This window comes from Sphaerodactylus townsendi, linkage group LG03 (genome assembly GCF_021028975.2).
Source record: "Sphaerodactylus townsendi isolate TG3544 linkage group LG03, MPM_Stown_v2.3, whole genome shotgun sequence".
NCBI lineage: Eukaryota > Metazoa > Chordata > Lepidosauria > Squamata > Sphaerodactylidae > Sphaerodactylus > Sphaerodactylus townsendi.
In genome coordinates, this window is record NC_059427.1 from 90,421,042 (window position 1) to 90,443,939 (window position 22,898).

The 22,898-nt window shown below is 40.5% G+C and overlaps 1 protein-coding gene across 1 annotated transcript in view; it reads left to right on the forward strand.

Annotated features, from left to right (window-relative positions):
* Positions 1-22,898, forward strand: part of PDLIM4 (PDZ and LIM domain 4) — a 93,578-nt gene that overhangs the window by 7,870 nt on the left and 62,810 nt on the right. Inside the window, exon 2 of the mRNA XM_048489830.1 lies at positions 20,330-20,481. Coding sequence (XP_048345787.1) covers positions 20,330-20,481 — 152 coding nt within the window. The remainder of the gene's footprint in view (positions 1-20,329; positions 20,482-22,898) is intronic.

Below are 22,898 nucleotides of genomic sequence, written 5' to 3' on the forward strand. Positions count from 1 at the left end.
AAAATGAGAAGATTCCCTGCAACGCAGTCCCAGATTCTCTGTTGCAAAAACATGAGAACTTTCATGTAGTATTGAATACTGCAAATAGTCACTGCAGATAAGATTAAGACCCAAATTATTTATTTGGTAATTGAGATGCACTGGGAAAGGAATTGTTCATTCTGCACAACACAAATAAAATGTCTTATGGATGGAAATAAAAGCATTTTAAATTAAATGTTTATAAACATAACATCAAAATAATCACAGTTACAATCAATAACAGTAGCACTGGTTAAATATACATAATAAAAATAATTTTTCATTCTTAACTATATATAATTGGTTTCTGCCTCAGTACCAGAAAAGATTACTTTAACCTTATTTACAATTTGAAATAAAAACGTTTTTCATAAAGAAAACTCTAATTGTCCTGCTAATCTTAAATTAACTCCTTTATCAAATCTTAAACAGCCAAAATTAAATACTGAACCACTAAACTAAAAATTTTATACTTGTATCCTAACTTATTTACTAATATATAATTAACATATATTCTGCTAAATAACATTTTATTATGTTTCTTTTCTAATTATGTAATTAAGGGAAACCATGTTTATTTTATTTTATTATTGGATTTATATACCGCCCTCCCCTGAAGGGCTCAGGGCAGTGTACAAGATGAACATAAACAGTCAGGGCATAAATATAAGCTCTGTGTCATTACTAAACCATTAAAACAGCATTACAGCATTACAGCATAATGTACAAAACCAGCATCCAAGAACTAAAACTAAACCCTCCCAGGGAAACCAAAGAGGCCCCTCACTAAAATGGGCCACGTAGTTAAAAGAGAAAGAACAAGGGGGAGGAAGTAGGAGGCAGGGGGCGCCCTCAGCATTTCAACTTAACTCAAGGATCTAGAATGTTACAAACACATATAAAGCACAGGAATTCATAGAGTTCAATAAAGATATTTTAACACCACCGAGACAATAATTTTTTATTTAATATAATTTTTAAAAATATATATTTAATTATCTATAACAATGCAGTGTAAACTAAGATCATGGAACATAAATGGCATGAACAGCAAACTAAAATAAATTTTTTAAAATGACTTAACAAAAGATAATAATTCTATAGCATGTTTTTAAAAGTCGCACATTAAACAAGGGGATGAAAAATACATAGAAAATAACAAACTAGGAACCTTATTTCATTCAGGGCACAAAACAAAGAAAAGAGGAGTAGCATTATATATAAAGGATGATTTAAACAAAAGGAATTATATAATGATTCGGAAGGGATATTTACTAGTTGAAATTCAATAGCAGAACATGAATGTTATGGTAATAGGGGTATATGCACCAAATGTAAATAAGAAACAATTCTACAAGAAATTACATGACCAAATAGCAAAATTTCCTACAAACTTGTGGATATTGTTGGGTGATATGAATGGTATAATTGATGCTGAAAAAGACAAAGTCATGCAAAAAACACAAAATACAAAGAATTGTAATAAACTACCAATATCATTCTTTAAGCTTGTAGAAGATCTAGAATTTAAGGCTATTTGGAGAGAACAGGAGGGAGAAGCCACGAAAGAATATACTTTCTATTCCACAAGGCATCATACATCCTCACGGTTAAATATGATCTGGGCATCCAACAAGCTCCTGGCACAAACAAGAAAAATATTCATAAAACCATGAACGATCTGAGATCACAACTCTGTATCATGGGAATGGGGTAGAGATCACAGTAGACTTTACTGGAAGATGAAAGATTGGATTTTGGGAAACAAAGGGAGCATGGAAAACATTAGATGAGATCTTAAAGAATTCTGGGCTATCAACAAGAATTCAGTAAGGGATGGAAGTATTATGGGACTCCCATAAAGTGGTGATGCGTGGGAGTCTGATAAGAGAAGAAGCTAGAATAAAAGCATTTTTAAGAGCAGTTCTGCACAGCTTTTTCGCTGAAATGTCTTGAAAACATTTTATTTCCTCCTAAAAATGTTTTATTTGGATCTGCTAAACAAGTGATCTTTTTTGCCAAAATGTTTTGAAAACGTATCCTGCTTGCTGAGTGGAGAGCAGGAAATGTTTTATTTCTTCCATTCTATTTTGAAGCTTTTGCTTTCTCTGCCACTTGCTGCCCACCATTTTCTGCCACTTCAGTGGTTTTCTGCGCTGTCCACTATTTGCTGAAGTTTCCCAGTGATATTTACTCATCTGGCATCACAGCTGCCCACCATTTCTGTCATAAATGTACATTAATAAACTCAGTATTGGCTGCTGATTACTCAAACACATCATTTTCACTTTTTCAAATTTTCTGTGAGGTATCTTCGAAGCTATGGAGACACTATATGAGAATCAGCAACATGCTCAGCTTCAAAGATGCCTCACTGAAATTTAAAAAAAATGTAATGCATTATTTTTGCCAGAAACACTATTTTTCTGCGCTATGTGGACAACAAAAGCCAAAATAGTTATTTTCAAAAATTTTGCAAAATAAGTAATCCCCATACTCAAATCCCCTTCTGCAAGCCACTTAACAGTGAATATTGAATTTTATAACAGTTATGGCTCCATAGTAATACTAATAACCCAAAATGGAATTCTGCAACATAAAATGGAATATGAGGATCCTGGAAATCAAGAACTAGACAGAATCACAGCCCAGCTAGTGCAGCACCATTTTCCTTGTACTCACCTAGTTGCCTGCTGAACACTGAGAGAGGAATGCACGGCCACCAGGCTGCTCCCCCAGCCCTCCATGAACTGCCTCTCTAGCTAACCTGCTGGCCTCCCACCTTTCCTGCATCCCTCCCTCCTGGTGTTCTGAGCCCTGGGGCTGAATGCCACATCCACTTTCCAATGCTTCTGCTGTCTGCCCTGGATTCGGGTTCCTGCAGACTCCAATGGTGTGTCATTCCTTGTTGGAGACTGGGGAGCCATTGCTAGCCCACTTAGAGCGGCCAGCCCGTGCCTCAACACCCTGCTACTGGCTGAGACTTAGGAGGCTGTTCAAAGCCAAGACAAAGGTGCCCCAGGCTTTCATAAGAACATAAGAACATAAGAACAAGCCAGCTGGATCAGACCAAAGTCCATCTAGTCCAGCTCTCTGCTACTCGCAGTGGCCCACCAGGTGCCTTTGGGAGCTCACATGTAGGATGTGAACGCAATGGCCTTCTGCGGCTGTTGCTCCCGATCACCTGGTCTGTTAAGGCATTTGCAATCTCAGATCAAGGAGGATCAAGATTGGTAGCCATAAATCAACTTCTCCTCCATAAATCTGTCCAAGCCCCTTTTAAAGCTATCCAGGTTAGTGGCCATCACCACCTCCTGTGGCAGCATATTCCAAACACCAATCACACGTTGCGTGAAGAAGTGTTTCCTTTTATTAGTCTTAATTCTTCCCCCCAGCATTTTCAATGAATGCCCCCTGGTTCTAGTATTGTGAGAAAGAGAGAAAATTTCTCTCTGTCAACATTTTCTACCCCCATGCATAATTTTGTAGACTTCAATCATCATATCCCCCCTCAGCCGCCTCCTCTCCAAACTAAAGAGTCCCAAATGCTGCAGCCTCTCCTCATAGGGAAGGTGCTCCAGTCCCTCAATCATCCTTGTTGCCCTTCTCTGCACTTTTTCTATCTCCTCAATATCCTTTTTTAAGATGCGGCGACCAGAACTGGACACAGTACTCCAAGTGCGGTCGCACCACTGCTTTATATAAGGGCATGACAATCTTTGCAGTTTTATTATCAATTCCTTTTCTAATGATCCCCAGCATAGAGTTTGCCTTTTTTCACAGCTGCCATGCATTGAGTTGACATTCCCATGGAACTATCAACTAAGCCGCCCAAATCCCTTTCCTGGTCTGTGACTGATAGCACTGACCCTGTGGCGCAGTATGTGAAGTTTGGATTTTTTGCCCCTATGTGCATCACTTTACATTTTGCTACATTGAACTGCATTTGCCATTTCTGAGCCCACTCCCCTAATTTATCAAGGTCCGCTTGGAGCTCTTCGCAATCCCTTTGTGGTTCTCACCACCCTACATAATTTGGTATCATCTGCAAACTTGGCCACCACGCTACCCACCCCTACTTCCAGGTCATTTATGAACAGGTTAAAGAGCACTGGTCCCAAAACGGATCCTTGGGGGATACCACTCCCGACATCTCTCCATTGTGAGAACTTCCCATTTATACCCACTCTTTGTTTCCTGTTTCTCAACCAGTTTTTAATCCATAGAAGGACTTCCCCTCTTATTCCTTCATTGCTGAGTTTTCTCAACAGTCTCTGGTGAGGAACTTTGTCAAAAGCCTTTTGGAAATCCAAGTAGACAATGTCCACCGGTTCACCCCTGTCCACATGCCTGTTTACACCCTCAAAGAACTCTAGTAAGTTTGTAAGACAGGATTTGCCTCTGCAAAAGCCATGCTGACTCTTTCTCAGCAGGTCTTGCTTTTCTACATGTTTTATAATTTTATCTTTAATGATAGATTCTACTAATTTACCAGGAACAGATGTCAAACTGACTGGCCTGTAATTTCCCGGGTCCCCCCTAGATCCTTTCTTAAAGATTGGTGTTTCCAGTTGCCCTGCCTCTCTTGGAAGGCTTCTCTGTAACCCTCAAGAAGTGAGGCATCAGGGGAGGGCTCATTGGAGGCGAGGCACACTCTGGAAGGGCAGAGGCTGCTTGGTAAAGGCAGCAGGCACTGAGGATCAGCATGGCTTATTGTTTCTGTTTCTTTTCCTTCTCTTCCCCCCCCCCCACCTTTATGCAAGAGAGATGGGAGGTGCTTTGGGCATCTGTTGGGATAGTCTGAGGGACTCTCCCTCCCCACCCATGGGTGGTGTTCTCTCTGCCCAGGCCCCAGCTGCTGTCTGGGCAGGTGCCTCCATTTGCCCCACTGGATCCAGCCCTGTGCAATAAATAGGAATCACTTGTTGGAATCCTTAAGTAAATTATATCGACAGGCAAAATGTGTGACCTCTCACAAATAACCTAACATTTAACTTAAAAGTTTATAACATGTAACTTTGTAACATGCAACTTTTGTAACATATAACTTGAACATATTTGTCTACCAAGCTCTAAGAATTCTTATTCTGAGTAGCTTTTTCTTAAATCCCATCATTTTGTAGGGAGGGGTCAATAGTGCAGGAACTTCATAGAAACAGGCAAGAAACACGTCAAGGAACTGATGAGGAGTGAGTTAAGGGATGCAGACATCTGTTAAAGAAGGGCATAATAGATATGCCCAGAGGGAAAGCTGTTGGTCTCTCAGCAACAGCCCACTGTGTTTATTTTAGAAAGTCTGCTTGCCACACTTCATCTTGATGATGTTTCAATTAGGTTCTTAATCACGACTTAGGGTTTATTTAGTAGCTGTCATGGCGTGCAGGTTAAAAATTTGGTTTGGATGATAAAATCTTTATATTGTTCATGGATACTTCAAAATGTTCCCTTTTGAAATTAGCAGAGTTTTCAAACATGTATAGCTTTCAGGGAAATATGTTTAAGCAAGAGTAGTGTGAAAGAAAGAATTTAGTGTAATTAGCACTCAGATTTGGGTTTCTGTAGACTTACAAGGGAGAGCCAAAGTGCTGCATATATGCCTATCAAGTTACTTATTATTATTATTTATGAGAAAGGAATAGTTGTAGTGAGAATGTTCACTACAGTTGTAAAATCACAACTGCAATTGTAAAGCTAAAGTGATCATTTTTAGGTCAACATGATTATTTGTGTTTCAGAGCAATACACCAAGACAATCATATTTGTCAAAACATATCTGATTATACAATAAATGAGCAACCATTAAAGGAAATAATTTTTTAATACACAAGTATCACTGATTTAGAAGTGTTTAAGGTAAGGGTATATATCAGCAAATGCAAAAGCACAACATCAAATACCTTTTATATATATATATTACAAACTAATATATATGTTTATATATAACACATTTTAGTCTGTAGCTGTAAATTAAAATCAGGGAGGGGAATTATTAAAGGTTCAAAGCTGTGGAAAATTCCTCAAAGGTGAGTTATGAGCACTGACGTTGTATGGAAAATTTCAAAACCATCTGTACAATACACACAGTCATTGCTACACATTTGCATAACAATAGTAACATGATTTGAGATGAAATCTACATGTGCTATTAGGGCTTCTGTCCATCTGAATTCACAGTTAGTATATTTAAGGTCAAGGATGACTTTGTTACTTATTTAGTCATCAGCTATCAGCTGATATACACTAGCTTTACTGTGACAATTAAAAACAAGAAGTGGAAGCACTGCATAGTAAGAGGGTGTTCTTTTTTAAAAAAGGCGTTTTGCTATAGAAACCTGAGCATTGGCCTCTCAAATACTGTGTTTTATTAAGTTGGTTTTCCAAACATGTACTGAATGTGGATTCCCACACACTAGCATTTTGGGTGAGCTTGAACAATATTTTATTAATTCACCTTGGGGTTTGTTTTGTTTTAAAACTGAAGTCCACTATTCTACCAACTAAAGGGCACTTGCAGTGAACTAGGGCAGTGCTACTCTGCAGCTTGTGAAGAGCCCCATTGACAATCACCATGCACCAAGAACCACATGACTAGTATGTGTCCTGTGTCCCATCCCAACAAACACACACACAGTGATATAATCTGTAGCTATTAATATGATTTTATCATGACCAAGTACCACTTCCAGTGCTGTTGAACCTTCATCAGCCTTTGTGCATCTGAATGGAGGGGAAGGGTTTGCCAAGTCAGTCTTTGCGATAAATAAGTGGGTTTTGGGTTGCAGTTTGGCCACCCGGCCTCTAAAAGGTTTGCCATCACTGTTCTAAAATGTAGTCAGTTTATGCCCTTGATTTTTTTTTTTTGCCAGTGAGTACTAATGTTGGTGCCCAGAATGAACTGTTGATTATTCAGGGTAGGAAATGAGGCAGAAGGAACAATTCTTGTTGTTCTGTTCATTCAATGACTGACCTTAGTGGAAGCTTAGCAAAACAAAGCTCATACACCCTAACACTTTCAATCTTTGCCAGGTTGGACAAAAAAAAGCCAGCCTAATGGAGGGGATTTACAGCACTTTTACAATGTTAGTATAATGACATCAATATTTTTAAAGCAAAGCTTGCCCTATTGTTCTCTTGACACAGGTGTTCAAAGTCATTGTGGAAAAATATGCAAACATCAGGGTGCATACTTTGAACATAAGACTGGATATAGTGGGGGCTTCCTTATTCTTGTCTGTTGGCTGCTACTAGACACCAACTAGGCCTCCTTGGTGGACAACCTAGCAGTATCTCAGCTTTCTGTCCCACCAACTCCTCAATGTACACAAATCTTTTTGCTTTTGGTTCTTGCTGGCTAGCTCTAAGTTAGCCAGAGTGCGTGTGAGATTAAGTAATGATTGAAATATTTTAGTCTGAACTAGTCAACTGACCATGAATCCTCATTGGAAACCTTCACTGGGCACTCTGTATCTGTGCTTTCATGTCCGTTTTACATCCTTGTAGATTATTTTCTAGCATGAGTCCCACTTTTGCATGCTCAGACTCTCTGCACTGCTGAGTTTGTTTCACAAACTCTCTGTGTGTAAAATCTGCTGGCTTTCCTAATGAACGTTTTTTCAGTTGATCTATTTACCAATGCTTGTTCTCTCAAATGGCTTTTCTGCTGGAGTCTCCATATAATTTGGTTTAGAAGCATCTTCAATCTCCATTCTGCCTTAATAAAACTAGGTCACAGTTTTTCTCAAAGGAAATACAGTCCTATTTGTAATGCCACATCTATAGTGATTCAACATTTTTAGCACTGAAATGACTGAAGCATTTTAAAATAGAAAGTATCAAAGACCTCAGATCATGTCTCTAAAATACATGGGAATAAGATTGTATTCTTTGTTCATAACAACTGATGTAATTATGCTTACATCATATGGGCTGTTTCATATGGGCTGTTTTAAGGTTTCACACACCCTAAGGATAAAGTACAACAAAAAACATATAAAATCATGTTTTGGAAAACCCAGATTACAGCTTTATTTTATTTATTTGTTTGTTTGTTTATTACTTCACACTTGTAACCTGCCCTCCGTTCAGGGCGGTGTACAACAACAGCATAAGATAATATATAAAATGATATATAAAATTCAATTCAATAAAACTGTTCCAATAACTCAGATAAAATCAGATGGCAACAAAACCTATCCCCCTCCCCTCTGCACCCATGGGAAGCCAAGGCAGTAATTGGAATACTTATAATCTCCCCAGCTGACCAGGTGGAAAAGCTCAATTGAACAAGGCTGTTTTACAGGCCCTCCGAAATTCCTGTAGCTCCTGCAGGGCCCTAACCTCCTTATGTAGCCTATGCCACCAAGCAGGGACTAAGGCCGTAAAAGCCCTGGCCCTCGTAGAGGCCAGTTGGATGTTTTGGGGCTGGGGACCTCCAACAGGTACTCCTTTGAGGAGTGGAGTGCCCTGAGGGGGCAATATGGGGAGACGCGGTCCCTCAGGTATGCAGGTTCGAGACTTCTCACGGCCTTAAAGGTTAAAACCAAAACTTTGAACATGATCCGGAACTCGACTGGCAGCCAGTGAAGATGGTACAGGACTGGTGTAATCCGGTCCCAGATGGATGCTCCAGTAAGGAGCCTGGCTGCTGCGTGCTGAACACTTTCCGGATCACAGCCAAAGGCTGTGGGAGGTTAGCATTTTTTCCTTAAATTGAGCAAAACCTTTAAAAAAATCTGTTTATCTTCAAAAGCCAAAGTGGGCTAAAAGGCCTGCATAAAAATGGTTAGTAAATGTAATCTCTTGCTATTTAAACAGATAAGTCTAGTTCTTATGCTTACAAGTGTGGGTGGGCGTTTTCTGAAAAAAGGAGAAGCAGAAAGACTCAGTTAAGAACCTCAGGGTTATACTGGACCCATTATTATTTCAAGAGAAGCAAGTAGATGCAATTGCAAAAAAAAAGCCATTCTTCCAACTCAGTTTACCTTGAAAAATGACCCCTTACCTCAGTATGGTTGAGCTGGCCATCTGGATCCATGCCATGGTGATGTCTTCTCTCAAAATCAATTTGGAAACTCCTGCTGGTGTAGAAAGCCATAGTTGGCTATTATCAGAAACTAGATGGAGCATGCATGTTACTCCCATTCTGCAGTCACTGCACTAGCTGCCCATGAGTTATCAGGCTCAATTTAAGTTATTGGCTACCACACACAAACACCTTCATGTGTAAATGGGCAAAATTAGCAATTGCCCATCAATGTATCTTTTCTGTTGTGCCCCCACTTTGTGGAATGGCCTGCCTGAGGAGAATCAACAAGACTCTCACTTTCCTGGCTTTCTGCAAACTGCAAACCTCAATCATTCAAGAGGGTTTTTCTATGTAGGTTTATAGGATAGCAGAATACAGAATGATTTATAAAGTTACTTAGGCTCATTCCGCACACGCAAAATAATGCACCTTCAAGCTGCTTTCACAACTGTTTTTGCCATTCCGCACAGCTTCAAAGAGCCCTGAAAGCAGCTTGAAAGTGCATTATTCTGCGTGTGCGGAATGAGCCTTAGAAAAATTATTAAGCATTGTGGCATATACTAGTATTTGCTGTAAGTTGGATCCTAATATGTAATCTTGCATGATTTTGCATGTCATGTTAACACATATACTTTGCTTCAATTGTTGGGAGATTTTTTTTAGATTTCTGGTTGGTTTTATAATCTAAATGCTGTTTCATGTTTTATTGAATGTATCATCCTGTTGATTGTATTACTCTAATGTAATGTGCCTTGAGTCCCACTGAGAAAGGTGGAGTATATAATAAATAAAATGTGTGACATCACATAATGTTTCTGGGCTGAACATTGTCCTATGCCCATTCTGCTTCAATCTTACTTGTACAGGATAGGAAACTTTCAACTTGGTGACTTCATGTCCTGCATTTTATAGGAGAATGGCAGTTACATGACAATTGTAACCTCTAGTTAAGTAAATGAAGAGAATGGACAAGGCAATTGCTGAGGTATTTTTTTCCTTTCTTCATTCATGAAGTAATTCAGCAATATTTACAACCAGGATCTAACATTTTTTACAGCAACTCTCATACTGTGGAGAGGATGGCTGCATATTATGAAAAGTGTTGGTCTCCAGGGAACAGATCTAAGCACTCCATAGATCAGCAGCTGGAGGCAGCCCTCACAAAGACAGTCATTGATTCTGCCCTTCCCGATTCTTGGCACAAAAAGAAGCTGTGGGTGGTAGTTTTCAGAAGGTTGGAGAGGTGATGGAAGAAAAGATTCTCTCAAAATATCTTAATCTTCACTGTTCCTTCACTAAGCTAGCTCAATTTCTTTGGAATTTTTGTTGCTGCTTCTCTTTCATTGGCTAAAGCTTTTCCCCTCTAGTTCAATACTGTAGATGAGGCCATTCATAAATAATCCAAATCCATCCATATAAAGAGTATAATTACTGTCTGCACAAAACTGTGTTTTGCAGAAAAGATGTAAAAGGACTCAATTTTTTTAAAAAAAACGCAATAAGAAATTTAGTATTAACATCTAGATTTTATAGCATACAAGTGTTCAGAAGGCAAGGGGCAGTGATTTCAGTTGATTACCACTTCTACTATAGACCTTCATTTTGCCCCAATTATGTTCATTAGGTCTATTAAGTCCCAGGGACTTCAGTGGACTTCAGAAGGATAAGGAAATAGGAAAGTCCTGGGGAAAAATTCTTCTACAGTGTGACCATTTCCTGCAAACACATTTAAGATGTTCACCTTTTTAAAAAAATCTTACTACTTAAGAAAGAGCCTTAAGAGTTTAGCAAACAAACAAGCAAACAAATATAAGGTGCTGCACTTTGTGTTTCATCTTTCAGTCCTGCCCTGCAGTAGAATGTCTAATTGTTGATGCTGTGTGTTACAAGATGCCAATCTTGATCCTCTTTGATCTGAGATTGCAAATGCCTTAACAGTCCAGGTGCTTGGGAGCAACAGCCGCAGAAGGCCATTGCTTTCACATCCTGCATGTGAGCTCCCAATGGCACCTGGTGGGCCACTGCGAGTAGCAGAGAGCTGGACTAGATGGACTCTGGTCTGATCCAGCTGGCTTGTTCTTATGTTCTTATGACACCCACTCAGCCTTTAATAACACAAGACAGGAAAACCACTGACTGAATTTCCCTGCCTTTTCACTTCAGGGACTGAGGTAACTCAGAAATGTGGTAGCATGAATTAGATAGTCACTTTCCCTCAGCCCTGTTAGCTTACATCAGAAGGTGAAGGGGTGCCCATTGACTTCAGCTAGCCTGTTAATAAACTTTTCCCACAGTATTCTTTGTCTATGTGTAGACCATGCCTTGCTACTTTGTGAACAATAGTCTGCCCCCAGAGCACTCTGGAGTATTCCTATTTTATATAGATACCAGTTCTTTCTTGAGCCCTGGGATACATCATTATTAACAAATCATGAACCAGAAACAATCTGAGCTATTGTTAAATATCTGACAATAGTGATCTCCCTAAAATGTTGCTAAAATGAGTACTATTTTGTTGATTTATTAGAAATTGTATAGGCTCTTTGTTATATATTATTTTTGATGTGTTGCAGATTTCATGAGATATATGTACTTTATTGATTTTGTATTTTGTTTTTCATCTTTTGCACACATGCAGACCAGTCACCATAGAGAATTTTCTAGACTTATATAATTGAAAATGTGCTCATTCCCTCTTGGAGCATGAGGCAGCATTTTCCCACCAAAACCATAATGCTCCAAGAGGATAGGGAGCCATTTCCCCTCATTTCTCTTTTTGCCACTGTTCAGAGAGGATATCCTTCTTCCCTCTAATTTTTTTACATCAGCGAACTTCTATGACTTTTTGTCTTCAAATTTTCTCCTTGTCGTTTTCTACATTTCTTTTTTCTATATTTCAAAAAAGCCGTATTTTTAAAATGTACCCAATGTGGTATGAAGATGTCATAACTAACAAACATTCTCTGTGTCTCATTTACCTTGGTAAGTCCCATAATGTTGGTGCCTGTAAACATTGCCAGTGGTTTCCTTACAAGGTGAGGAATGACAAGGCACCTAGTTCAAAGCATTTCTATGGGAAGGAGCTCATTCTAGCTCCAGTACCCCAACAGCTAAGTAGTCTGCCACGAGGGAGCCATCTGCTCATTCTGAGTCCATGGTTTCCCATTGATCTGTTGCAACTTTGGGTTTATAGCTTTTTTTTCTAAGCAGTTTCTTAAAGGGGTTAACAATCTATGTTCAGCTCCTCCATCTGTATATCCTCAGTGGAGCCTTTTCTTAGTGTTGGCCCAACTTATGCCTCACCACCTCCCTTTGAGCTTCTGGCTATGTGTTCTACTGCCTTGTTATCAATGAAGGTGTGTTGTTTTTTGGTCATCACCTTTGCCAGGAGGGTACGTGAACTAGCTGCTCTTTTAGCTGATCTACCATTTAACCATTTTTAAAAGAAAAGGTCTTCTATTAGTTTTTTGGCCTAAGGTAATATCTTCTTTTCGCCTATCACAGACCACTAACCTTCCCAATCCCTCTACTGCCACAGAAAAAGCATTACACATCTTAGATGTTCACATAACTTTGTTTTATTTGAAAAGGTCCAATACTTTCCATAAGGTTAACACTTCATTCATTTGCCACTCTGGTCCTCAAAAAGTTTGTTCAGCCTCCTCACAAAATTTAACCTGTTGGATAGCAAACACCATTGAACTTTGTTATGATGTTGCTGGTGCCTCTTGTCCTCTATCTGTTCAAGCTCATTCAACCAGAGCTCAAGCTTCTTCAGCTACCTTTCTTCATGGGGTGTCATTGAGGGGTCTCTGCAGAGCCTGGTCCTCTTCAGGGACCTTCATACAGCACTAAATGATAGGCATAGATACAAGAGGGAATTCAGCATTTGGAAAAGCTGTGCTGCATTCACTTTTCAACTGAAGACTAACCCCTCCACCTGGGGAGTAATTTATTAAACTCCTAATGTGGAACTCCACAGAAGATCAGTGATTTAAAAAACAGTTTTGTACTTACCTGTGACTGCGGTTCATCAAGAATCTTCTGTGCAGATTTCCTCTCTCCTACCCCACTGGGAGTCTTCCTTAAGTCTCTGTCTCCATTGTTTTGTTTTTGTTTTATCTCCAGCAGCTTTGGAGAACTGAGGGGAAATGATGTCCTGCCTCCTCTCAGTGCAATAGTTTCAGTGGGAAAACATCACTTTGTGCTCAGAGAGGGAGGGGGTATGTGTTCAATGCTCTGGTTTTTTTCAGTGCACACATGCAGTCCCAGTATGCCTGCACAGAAGATGCTCAATGAGCAACAGTTATAGGTATGTGCAACACTGTTTTTACACTGGTTTGTCTGTTTGATCTGTTGTGAGGTATTGGTTTTGTACTTTTGCAGTCCAGAACAGAGTTATTCCGGTTTAAGCCCACTGAAGTCAGTGGGCTTACACTAGAGTAACTCTGTTCTGGATTGCACTGTTAGTTTTACAAGCTTAATCATAAAAGGAAAGGATACAAGACTTATGTTACAACACCAGAAAGTTAAATGTCACCTCTAGTAATCCAGTGAATTGAGAGACTTTACAACTGTATCAACATCTGAACATATGGCATGTCGACAATTGCCCATAGACATTCTTTTAGACATTGGGAAACCTTTTATAGAAGTTTATGTGTAGATTTATTGTTATAGTTTTTACATTTTTTTCTGGTTTGATAATTTTATTGATATATACAATTCTAAAGCATTAAAAATTAAATCTTCCAATAACAAGACCCGCCTCCACAGCTTGTACATATATATATGTGTGTGTGTGTGTGTGTGTGTATATGTAACCTCAGCTTGTGGGTTCTGTGGGGCAGTACTTGGAATGAGTTGCAACAACAATTTTTAAACAACAAAATGGTTTACTTTTCTGTACAATTAACACTTTTAAAACATCAACATTTAACGTTACAATTCAAGGTCCTGTTCAGGTTGCATTTCAAGTCCTTCTATTTACAGTCTACTGATATTGCCAAGTCCAAATCTTCTTTGCAAGTTGGCTGGCTCCTGAAGACTCCAAGGGCTTGATGAACAGGTTGCAACATGATGAAGGTCTCCAGGAGAACTCTCACCCATTACAACCACAAAAGAAACCCTGAAACAATAAACTCCAACATTTACAACACAGCAAAACAACAACTACCTTCCCAGTAGTTCCCAACAATATTGAAATTACCTTAACAAGGTGTTAAGGGCTTATAGAAATCAAGGTCCGAGTCTGGTAGCCTTGTTCTTCTGCAAAGAGCTCTTTCAGCCTCTCTGCTGCTCCGAGTCTCCACCCCTTACTGGGTCAACCCATTCTGGGCCAACCCATTCTGGGCATGGGGGTTACATTCCCCCCACTAAAATTCTGTCGTCCCGACAGTAATTGCAATGCAACTTTTGAAATCATTAAACAATGATTTCCCCAGAGATTCCTGTACTTGGAGGAACCACATTTGGTGCATCTGAATGCAGAACATTGTCTTTCCCTTAAGCTTAGCTGCACTGGCCGTTTGCAAAACTCTTTACAGCAATTGTTGCAATTCAGCCAAGCAGTTTGCAGAAGGGATGGGGGATTGCAACTGGAATCCCTTCCTTCATGCAACTTCCAAACAGTGTTTCAAATTAACACAGCAACATCTCTTGAACTTACATCACATAACAAAACAATTGTATGGGGATCAAACCCCCAACTTGCTGCACACTTCCATTGCAAGCAATTTATATTTGCAATCTCACTTCCAAGCCCCATGCTGGTTGGGCGCCAATTTGTAACCTCAGCTTGTGGGTTCTGTGGGGCAGTACTTGGAATGAGTTGCAACAACAATTTTTAAACAACAAAATGGTTTACTTTTCTGTACAATTAACACTTTTAAAACATCAACATTTAACGTTACAATTCAAGGTCCTGTTCAGGTTGCATTTCAAGTCCTTCTATTTACAGTCTACTGATATTGCCAAGTCCAAATCTTCTTTGCAAGTTGGCTGGCTCCTGAAGACTCCAAGGGCTTGATGAACAGGTTGCAACATGATGAAGGTCTCCAGGAGAACTCTCACCCATTACAACCACAAAAGAAACCCTGAAACAATAAACTCCAACATTTACAACACAGCAAAACAACAACTACCTTCCCAGTAGTTCCCAACAATATTGAAATTACCTTAACAAGGTGTTAAGGGCTTATAGAAATCAAGGTCCGAGTCTGGTAGCCTTGTTCTTCTGCAAAAGAGCTCTTTCAGCCTCTCTGCTGCTCCGAGTCTCCACCCCTTACTGGGTCAACCCATTCTGGGCCAACCCATTCTGGGCATGGGGGTTACATATACATATACATATACTTTTATATGTGTGTGTGTAATGTATCTCTGTATGTTCTATGTTGCCAAGTCCATGAAATGTATGGATCCTGCTTGTCCTCTTCCCATCAAAAGTATATTTAAATCTACATAGATACCCCTTGGATTGCCTAAGGAGAGTATCATGTATTTACCTAGAACTGTATTGTACAAGAATGAGAGCATTAATTGGACCTTGCCCAGGAAATGTGATAGACTCTTTCTCACATTCTTACTGGATTCCATAGTTTTGCAAGAGTCCATGCCCATATAATTTTACCAGGGAAGGACTTTCATTATGTCCAGTACTACAACATGTCAGAAAGTAATATACCACTTCCATTACAGAAAATAGTAATGCCACAGTCAGGCTTTGTTGTTCAGTCTGCAAAATGCATACTGCCTTATCCTTCTGAGGTCATTACTTCAGTCCTGGTATGTCAACCTGAGTGTAACTTTCACACACTAACAAACCAAAAGCAGTGGCCTTGCTTTCAGCCCAGTGATCTTGTGATGAAAGCAGAAGTGAGGGTACCATTGTCTGTTAAACACAACTGCTCTACTCAGCTATTTTCATCACACAATAGAGTGCGTTCAAGTTTAGAAAATGTTCTAGTCTAGACAAAACAAAAAGCAAACAGAATGTATTGGATAATCCACAAAAGGATATTTCGCACTGAACCACTTCATTCAGCATAGAGTGCTCATCCTAACACTTTCTTCAGAAGGTATTAGTTTTTCTTTTTAATCCCTGAAGGGTGTTAAACTCACTTTACCAAAGAAGTTGGTCTTTCTTGAAACAACACATAACAGGTAACTGTAGCAGTCAGTGGTGTCTGCAATCCATTTTTGTAATTAACTCTTTCATAATTCTACTGTTGACTTGTATACAAGTTTACGCAACCATGGCATCCATATAAGCAACTGCATATCATATCATATTCAACCAAAGCAGTTTTCTTCTTAAAATGTGTTACTACATTGATTTTCTTTTCTTTTTTAAGTTTTCCATGGAAATTTTTACTCCAAACAAATCTCTGCTCAGAACTTTGGAAGCAACTGAACTTTAGATTTAGTGTATAGTAATTAATTAAATATAAGTTCTTTTTCTTGAAAAAATCTGTATATTGCTTGTTAAATTACACAGTGTACACAACTAGACCTGGGGATGTTGCCCCCATTTTAGAGCCTAATGCAGGTGATTTAAAAAGTCCATGAAATGTTGCCTTCACGGCTGTTTCAGCACATGAAAGGGCATGAGGGGGAGCAACAAATGGTCACTGCTGGGTTATTACTCAGGGCAGGGCAACTATGGGGAATCTTGCCATATGGAAGCCTCATTGTCATTGCACTGTATGAGCAGTTGAAGCAGCAGCAGGGAAATTACACAAGCCTTTCCCCATGGAAAACACCACGGGGTTCCCTCTCTAAGACGATCTACTTTTTATCACCTTAGATTCCTTTTACTTCCTAAATCCATTGAGATGCCAGATGAAAGAATGGTGTTAGATCTCTAACCAGTAGTGAACATAACTGTAAAAACTGATGGATTATTAGACTGAGGTCCTATATAATCATGTCCTGTTTTCAACAATAGTCAGCCATGTGTCTCCAGGGTGCTCACAAGCAGGAAATGAAGACAAGCAGCGTTCTCCTCTTGTAGATCCCCATCATCAGTGTGTGTGTGTGTGTGTGTGTGTGTGTGTGTGTGTGTGTGTGTGTGTGTGTGTGTGTGTGTGTGTGTGTGTGTGTGTGTGTGTGTGTTGGGTTTTCAAGGCAAAAGACTACAGAGGTGCTTTGCAGATGATACCAAATTAGGAGGGGTAACTAATACCCTGGAGGACAAGGGCAGGATTCAAAATGATCTGGATTAGAGAATTGAGCCAAAACTAACAAAATGAATTTTAACAGAGATAAATGTGAGATTCTACTCTTAGGCAGAAAAAATGCAATGCACATATATAGGAGAGTGACACCTGGCTTGACAACAGTACGTGTGAAAGGGATCTGGGAGTCTTAGTAGACCACAAACTGAACATGAGTCAGCAGTATGATATGGCAGCCAAGAAAGCCAATACAATTCTGGGATGCACCAATAAGAGTATAGTGCCCAGATCAAGGGAAGTAATTGTACCACTCTAGTCTGCGTTGGTCGACCTCACCTAGAGTACTGTGTTCAGTTCTGAGTACCGCAATTTAAGAAGGATATTGACAAGCTGGAATATGTCCAGAGGAGGGCAACCAAAATGGTGAAAGGTCTCATGCCCTATGAAGAGAGACTTAGGGAGCTGGGGATGATTAGTCTGGAGAAGCGAAGGTTAAGGGGGGCACGATAGCTATGTTTAAATATTTGAAAGTATGTCATGTCAAAGAGGGAGCAAGCTTGTTTTCTGCTGCCTCAGAGACTAGGACACAGAGTAATGAATTCAAGGTGGAGGAAAAGAAATTCAACCTAAATATTAGGAAGAACTTTCTGTCAGAGTTGTTCGACAGTGGGATTCACTGCCTTAGAGAGTGGTAGAGTCTCCTTTGGAGGTTTTTAAACAGAGGCTGGATGAACTCTATGATTCTATGATTAAAGGTAAACTTTGTTTAGACTGTAGAACTTAGCTTTTTAAAGACAAAATGCAGATGTTACCAGGATGTGTCATTAGTTTCCCACACAAGTTGCTATAACTTTGCAAGATTTTGGCATCAATACAAAAACAGTAGGAAGCGAGCTATGGAGATTTAATAAACAGCATGATATTTCATGCATAACTGGAAAGTTTCAGGTAATTCAAACAGCAGTCAAGGAAAGCTGTTGTGGAAGATAACACCTCTGCAGGAAGCTATTAGAATAACTGGACCCTGTTGATGGCTTCTTTTAATCAAAGAAACAATTTCCCACTTGTCTCTTATTCATGAGGAAGTGATCCTAAGCAGGTTATGAAACAGTGAAACTTGGAATTGACACTGGGGGTTTCCAAAAGTCAAAGAGACTCTGATTACAAGCTGACTTATATTGAAAGCATTTGTTAACTTTCTGAGTAAAGCTCAATTGTAACAATTTTCAGGATCATCTCTGTGAATTTAACAATATGCAAGCTATATTCTGTATTTATTTACTGTATTTTAATCCCACCCTTCCTCAAAAGGGCTCAGGGCAGTGTACACTGGTCCATCCTCATGTATTTTACATTCAAAACAACCCTGTGAGACATACTAGACTGAGAGAGAGTGACTGGCTCCGCCTCTGAATACTAGCAAGCTGAATTCCAGCAAGCTTCATGTCAGGGTGAAGGATTGAACCTGGGTCTCCTAGAACAGCGGTTCTCAACCTGTGGGTCGCGACCCCTTTGGGGGTTGAGCGACCTTTTCACAGGGGTCACCTAAGACTCTCTGCATCAGTGTTCTCCATCTGTGAAATGGATAAATGTTAGGGTTGGGGGTCCACACAACATGAGGAACTGTATTAAAGGGTTGCAGCATTAAGAAGGTTGAGAACCACTGTCCTAGAACCTAGTTCAGCATCCTAACTACTACACCAAGCTGCAATATTTGAAATGTGGAACTCATGCTGAACTTTTATAAATAAATCATTTTATACTACATTATTTTTCTGCAGTACCTCCCCTACCCACTCTGGAAATACTAGTTGGTTTTCATACCCCCCTTTCTCTCTACTTTGAAGAGTCTCAAAGCTACTCACAATCACCTTTCCTCCCCACACCCCACACCCACCCAGCAGACACCTTGTGAGGCAGGTGGGGCTGAGAGAGTTCTGAGAGTTCTGTGACTGGCCCTAGGTCACCTAGCAGTGTAGGAGAAGGGAATCTGTGTAGGAGTAGGGAATCAAACCTAGTTGTCCAGATTAGAATCTGCTGCTCTTAACCACTACATTATGGTGGCTGTCACCAACTCTTGGGGGAGGGGAGAGGGGAAAATTGTTATTTGGCAACCACCAGAGATCTGCCACTGAGGAATGTGAATATATGGTATAGTTCTTAATGCTCAGTACTTTCCTGCACTAGTACTTTCTCTTTCTACTTTATGTAGGTGGAAGGAGAAATATTGAAAATGTGGAAAGAAATCAGTGTACTTTCCTTTCCACATCTACTCCCCTTTCTCTTCTTCTGTGCTATGGGTTGTAGCACTTTTAAATAATTAGATTAATTATCAAGGATTACTGTATATTGTTACTTTCTGCATTAAAAACCAAGTCAGCAAGTAGGCAACTCACTGTCAACCAAGAATCTGCGTAGTATACCCAACATCAACGAGTACTTGGCAAATACTAGGCTTCGTAACCATAGAAATTGTTTTAAGGTACTGCTGTGAATCTGTATTTTACATATTCATATGTACGATCATAATTAATAGAATCATAAGCTTCAAGCCAAATTCTTACTCAAGGAGCTGCACATGGAATTTCTGTATTAGTAAAAGACCAGTGTGATACTAACAGTGGCGTAGCACTGACGGCGGGAGGCGTGATGTCCCGGGTGGAGTGATGGCAGAGGCATGGCCTGGCCATCAAGGGGTTGTGGTGGGGCGTTCTGGGGCAGGGCGTGTGTGCCCTGGGGCAGCAGGGATGCAGGGCGCGCGCACACCCTGGGTGCAGCTTCCCCTTGCTCCACCTCTGAATACTAATGATGTTACAGACTGTAGACTCTGTCAGTGGGGAAAGCTAGCCCCTGGTAGTTCAGAACTTTTTCACTGAAATTAACCACTCTAAAGTGATCAGCAACTTTTGTCATTAAAAAAAATCACAAAATATTCATTCTAATCTAATCTCTGAAAACAGTGTGTTACTGATATCTATTTTTCTTTCTTCACTAAGTTCTGATCCTGATGTGCTTTTCTCCACATACAAGGCTATTGAATCTGAGTCTGACTTAAACTTTAAAAAACCCAAATATCACAGTCAACACTCCTTTTCTTTCTCCCATGCAGATAAATCCTGGTAGTAAAGCTGCTCTTGCCAACCTTTGCCCAGGTGATGTTATTCTGTCAATTAATGGTGAGAGCACAGAAAGCATGACACATCTAGAAGCACAAAACAAGATCAAAGCTTGTCTAGACCAGCTGACACTTTCTGTGAACAGGTAAGTATTTTTTGTGTTTTCCTCCTGACAGATGAGGATTATGTAGTCATTTGTAGAAGCATATATACTGAGCATGTGGTTAGACAGTGGGACTATGTATCTACTCAATCATGACTTGCAAATATGCCATGTGATATATAATGTGGTACATGGTAATATCTTACTAATGTTCGCCTTTGTTAATGCTGCTTTATAATGGGCTTTCCAAGAAAGATTATGGGTAAAAGTAAGCCCTAGATATTTATATTGTTTAACTTGTTCAACCTCTTGTCCAGCAATTTTCCAAACTTGTTTTTCCCATGACTTAGCAAAAACCATTATTTTTATTTTTTTGAAATTGATTTCCAACTTATTTATTTTACAATAATCAACACACTTATATAACAGTCGCATAAGACCAATTCTTGTGCGTGACAAAATGACTGCATCATCCGCATGGAGTAATACAAGTATGCAGACGTTATTCAGTGTGGGGCTATGGCCATCTGTTTCTGCTATAGTTGATGCCAAATCATTGATAAATATATTAAATAGGATTGGAGCCAAGATACATCCTTATTTCACACCTCAATTCACAGGAATGTCCATCAAGGCCATGTACTCCCCAAAGCCTGGGACCCAGTTGTCAAAGCTTCTATCGACACGCTTGTCCTTGGGCACCAATGAGGAGGATCCCATGACCCCCGCCGAGGACCATGGGCAAATAATTTAAATGTGCCCAAATAATAGCCATTGAGTGCATGCTCCTTCAATTTACATGGGAGGTGCTGGCCTGGGGGGTCTTTGGTTGGCTTGGTGCTGCTGAAAGGGGTAGGTGGATCCCCAAGTGGGAAGCCCAAACTATGACCCCTATGACTGCTTAAACCTGGGGGAAGTGAAGGGATGGCAGCCCTGTCCTCTCAAAATGTCCCATCCCCGCGGGGAGAGTCCTCATCTGAGGAATACTCACTGGATGACGATGATGGAGACTGCCGCCTTGATGAGCAATGGTGAGATACTTTGCAGTGCTTCTTGTGTCACCACTCCTGACTGGACCCCCGCTCTTCCTCCACTGATGAAGTGCACGTGATATCCTCTTCTTCCATCTGTGACAGGACCTCCATACCCTGATCCCCTGCTGGCTGAGAAGGGCCCGCTGTGATAGCAGCAAATGGGGCCACAGCCTTGCTAGCTGAGGACTTATGGGCAAGTTGCGCAAACATTTTTGCCAAACCTTGAAATATCATAGCACTCATTTCTGAAATCCCCATCTCATTACTCAGGGTTGAGTACGGTGCTGGTGAATTAGTGGGCCTCCCTGCCTTCCTGGTCTTTGAACTCCACCTAGGAACACCTTTTTATTGGGGGCTGCCTTGGCACTGCCTGAAGTCAGAGTAGAGGGGGGAGAGGAGGGGGTTGGCCATGACACCTTTGACCTGCCCCTCACTTAAGCCCTCGGAGGGCTCACCTGGCTGTGACCTGCTGGCGCTGCCCTAGCGGTGGCCTGGCAAGCCTTGGTCATCAAGGGGGCACTTTTATTACTTGCACCTTCCCCAATGGAGGGTCCTGTGCTCCTTTTGCCTCCCCAGTTAGCCAGCACCTGGCTCCCACTGGAGGTCTTACGCTTATTGCCCTTTGCAGGAGCCATGATCAAGGAGTATGAAGTATTTGCAAATTAATAACACCAAAATGCTGCTCACAAAGCACGCCAAATCACTAACAAATGCGATTCAAGCACAAACACAATTGTCTAGCCAAATGCTTCAGCCAGCTACTAGAGGAACAGAAACAGAGACTGTGTGGACAAAATAAGATAATTATCAGAAAGCCAGTGCCCTATAACTGCTAGTAAGCGTCCTTCTGTGCCAACCCTGTCACTGTCTGAATGGTGTCAGTCCTTGGTGCAGCAAATGCACCTAAGGATATGTCAGAACGTGTGTAAATGTTTAGATGAGCAAAATTTAAATGACAGCTGGACCTTCCTTCTAACAGGTGCCGTGTGCAGATTAGTACTGAGTGCACAGCATGTACCATGTGCAAACCTGATAAGGTACCTGATTGGTACCACAAATGTATATAGATAGCTCAGACAGCAGAGTGAGGTGTGCCTGAAAACACCTGTGGTCTGGCGAAGCACTTTGTTAGTTGATAGCAATAAATAGAACTGCACTGGTGACTGTGTGTCTGTCAGTTCTTTTCTACATTGCATCCTACAAGGTGGTCTACTCTGAGTAACCGCTGCTTCAACAGGATACTCAAGCCCCGACTCCCCGAGTGCTCTGGGGGGAGGTAAAGTCTAAAATGGAAGTGTTGTGAACAAGCCTGGGACCCCTGTAATCACGGTGAAGGCCCTGCCCTTAAACCAACCTCTGTATTTGGTTCGGGGGAGCGGGGGCATTAGAATGGGAAAAAACCCAAAGTTTGAAAATAGGTGGGGG